Here is a 4,206-nt window from a genome sequence, read left to right as displayed (position 1 = left end):
ATAACATGTAGGACTCCTTCGCACTCTAAAACAATACTTCACCAAATGTCCTTGCTTTCATTTTCTCATTTAATGTATTTTTATTTTTATTAATTTCTTTATTCACTGCCTATGTGGTCAATCCGGTATTGCCAAATATTTCTCGTCCATTACCCGTGTTAATCTATTTATTTATTAAAATGCACCATCTATTAAATTCCTGTAATACAATGTATAGTCCTAGTGTATTTGATAACAAAGTTGTTTTTATTTTTGATTGGAATTTGGGGTTCCATAGATTTACAAGGGTTTTACACGATTTCATATATAAAATATGTTAGGGCATGGCGGAATTAATATATGATTAAAAATAGACATACTCTTAGGCCCCCTTTTTTAATGTTTGTACATTATTAATATTAATATTAATGTACAAAATGCAAACGAATGTATATATATATATTTGATTGTTTTGTAAACATTAATTTTGATGTTTACTTATAATTATGTCTGGAAAGTCAGAAAAAAAGGAGTATCGATATTTCCTGGGAAAGTGGATCAGATGAGCAGTGAGTAAAAAAACATTCGCTCTAAATGTTTATTTGATTATTATTTTTTTATGAATTTATTAGGCCTACTGGTAAAGTGCAGAAAAAAACTCCAAACGCACTCTAGGATTTTTCATCAGCAGCAGTAGAAATTTCTCTTGCATAGATTTTCGGGTGATCTCGCTTGGCTTTAGCAAACAATGAACCGTTCACTTGTACATTTGTAGGTTATGTTTGTAAGCCTAAATATCATATTATTTGCATAAAACATATCTTACCATCACTACAGCATTGGAATACTATTGCCTGCCAGTCATTTTCCTTTTTCTGGACGTCCTCATATAGTCCCTTACTTTTATGTCATATAAAATGGGTAGTACGCTTGTACCGCACTAATAACGTTTTCTTTCAGTTCGTTATCAGCCATTTTGGAACTACCCAGGCGTATTTTGCACAACTGTGCATGTTAATTTTCATTGGGGATTTGTGAAATCATCGTTCGTCGAACGATATTCAGGTGACCTCGAGCCTTTCATATAAATCAATAGTATCTCGCTATCAGTTCCGCGATATTTAATCCTACTCAACTCGGCGTGTCATCATATTTTATTCGTTGCCGTATATATTTTGACGTCACAAAAGTATTCGACAACGAATATTCGCATTCGAATATTCACTATGAACCGACCCTTACTTCGTAACATCATACATAATCGATATATATCGATTATTTAGTTGAAATCAGAACAAGGCACACCAAAAATAATAATTTGCAAACAAACTTTCTGCTAAACTTAGAATTCATCATTGTTACTAAATATTTTGTAACTTTTATTACAAGTATTCATGTTTTAAAATTTAAAATTCCTAAGAAAGCTAAATATAACGTACAACTTAGATTTGAACAAATATGACCAATAGCAATGCTTTTTTTACCTAACAGAATTCAATTTGCCCGGTAGAGATCATTATACGGACACCCTATATAATTATTATTATTGTTATTATTATTATTATTATTATTATTATTGGTATTATTATTATTATTATTATTTTATTATTATTATTATTATTATTATTATTATTATTATTATTATTATTATTATTATTATTATTATTATTAGTAGTAGTAGTAGTAGTAGTAGTAGTAGTAGTAGTAGTAGTAGTAGTAGTAGTAGTAGTAGTAGTAGTAGTAGTAGTACTCAGTGGCGTACCGTGGCTGCCCCAACCCCGTGGGGCTGAAGAAAATTCAATTTTGCGCCCTTCCTCAACAGCCCGAAAAGGTTGACCCAATTTTTTTTCTCGGTCGTTTGAAAAAGTGAAGAGCAAAAAAAAAAAAAGCGCATTTTCATGTATAGTACCATTTTTTCCAAATTTTTTTATGCTTTATCAAATTTTTCCGCCCTTTTTTATTTAAAATTATTTTTGCTGCCCCTTCGTTTTTGCCGCCCCCCTTCTTCTTCCGCCGCCCCTTCATTTTGGCTGCCTCCTGCTTTTTTACCCTGGGGCTGGCGCTCCCAAAGCCCCCCAAAAAAAAATACGCGCATGGTACTAGTAGTAGTATAGTAGAAGTAGTAGTAGTAGTAGTAGTAGTAGTAGTAGTAGTAGTAGTAGTAGTAGTAGTAGTAGTGGTAGTAGGCACACATTTCAAGTTTTGAAATACATTTTATAATAATAAAATTGGTTCGATTTAGTTTATATTTATTGATAGAGCTATGAGTTTTAAAATAGCCTATCATTTCAAAACTCATGCATATTTGACAGAACCAAAGTCATTAACACCTACAGCATTTGTATTACATTTATCATTAAAAACGGTATTATGATCTGCTCCAAGCTCTGGATCGCGGTAAGGAAGCCATTGTCGTGTTGTTGGACTTTTCGGCCGCATTTGATCTGATCGATCACGAGCTTCTTTCACGCCGCCTGGAGGACAGATATGGAATATCTGGTTCTGTTCTGAAATGGATCAACTCCTATCTAACTGGAAGAACACAATCCGTCGCGGTAAAAGATGTGCTCTCTGATGGAACTCCCCTTACGTGTGGTTTTCCACAGGGTTCCGTGTTGGGCCCACTCTTATTCACTCTGTATAGTGAGCCGTTGCAAGACCTGATTGCATCATATGGAATCCAGATAATGGTCTACGCAGATGACACACAACTCTACCTATGCTTTGATCCTGCCGACCGAGCCAAGGTCATTGCCGTCATCGAGAAATGTATCGCAAATGTGAGAATGTGGGCTATAAATAACAAACTGGCTCTGAATGACAGTAAGACTGAAGTTATTCATCTGAGATCTAAGTTCCGTCAAGCTCCGGACCCAGTTACATTGGTTGTAGGAGATTCTGTTATTCATGCTTCCGACAGTGCCCGAAACCTACGCGTCATCATCGATTCCAATCTGACCATGAAACCGCACATAGACCGTGTTTGTAGATCTGCCACAATTGGAATACATCGCATCGGTCAGATTCGCGATCACCTTGACAAGGCTACAACTGAGAGACTTGTTCATGCATTTGTGACTTCGGTTCTGGACTCGTGCAACTCGCTCCTATATGGCCTGCCGGATTGTTACATAAAGCGACTGCAACGCATTCAGAACACTGCCGCTCGACTTGTCGCTAGAGTTCCTCGTATTAATCACATGACTCCGGTTCTTCGCTCACTCCATTGGCTTCCTATGAAACAACGCTCCATCTACAAGATTCTGCTGCTTACATACAAGACTCAAAACAATCTCGCTCCTCAATATCTCATCGACACCATAACTTCTCCATTCAAGCTCCAACTCAATCTCCGCTCTCTTTCACAAGGACTCCTCTTCATACCGTATCGTCCGGCAACCAAGTATTACGGTGACAGATCTTTCGCCTACGCTGCTACAACTCTATGGAACCAACTCCCACTGGATGTTCGTCACGCCAAATCTGTTAGTGTTTTTAAAAGACGGCTGAAAACCGCTCTGTTTTAACTTTATGTACTTTATATCGCGATGTAGGTGCCGGTCACCTTTAGTATCCTCGCTTGTTATTTGACTGTATATGTTTTTATCACGGGCATTTTAATTTTTTATCATGGACTTTAGTGTGTTTTCTCATGGACATGGATATTTGCTTGTCTTTATATAATTTTGCCTAGTATATCATGATGTATTTTGTTGTAGTGTTTAAGATGGTATAGTGTTTCTACCTTATATATTTTTGTCTCACTGAATTTTGGTGTAGTTTTTAAGATTGTATACATAATGGTGTTTAAATGATTGTTTTTATTGTACAGCGCTTAGAGACGTTTGTATTAGGCGCTTTAAAATCCCCTTTTATTATTATTATTATTATTATTATTGTAAGTTATATGTTAAAAGCTACTTTTGAAGTATGTTCAAAAGTTAAAATCAGTGGTGAAACGAGGATTTTTTTCAGAAGGGGGCAAGGCAAATTTACAGGAGGACTTTGACGAAAATGATCAAAAATGGGCTACAATTACCAAAAGACCTCCCCCCCCTCTTGGCTACGCCACTTTTTAACTTTAAATATCCCATTTACTCTGAAAGATGACACATTACAACTCAATGACGCTTTTTGGTATTGCTTGCCAACATGATGTATCATTTTCGACTGATATCATTACACATAACACATATTGGTCATAAAATTAATTTGTTTACAAAACAT

The 4,206-nt window shown here is 35.7% G+C and overlaps 1 protein-coding gene across 1 annotated transcript; it reads left to right on the top strand.

Annotated features, from left to right (window-relative positions):
- Positions 1-2,666: 2,666 nt before the first annotated feature.
- On the top strand, positions 2,667-3,506 carry LOC140141514 (uncharacterized). Its single transcript, XM_072163401.1, has one exon. It carries the CDS (start codon positions 2,667-2,669, stop codon positions 3,504-3,506), a length of 840 nt encoding a protein of 279 aa, XP_072019502.1.
- Positions 3,507-4,206: the final 700 nt, after the last annotated feature.

Source organism: Amphiura filiformis, chromosome 2 (genome assembly GCF_039555335.1).
Source record: "Amphiura filiformis chromosome 2, Afil_fr2py, whole genome shotgun sequence".
Taxonomy (NCBI): domain Eukaryota; kingdom Metazoa; phylum Echinodermata; class Ophiuroidea; order Amphilepidida; family Amphiuridae; genus Amphiura; species Amphiura filiformis.
This window is presented reverse-complemented; position numbering and strand designations above follow the sequence as displayed.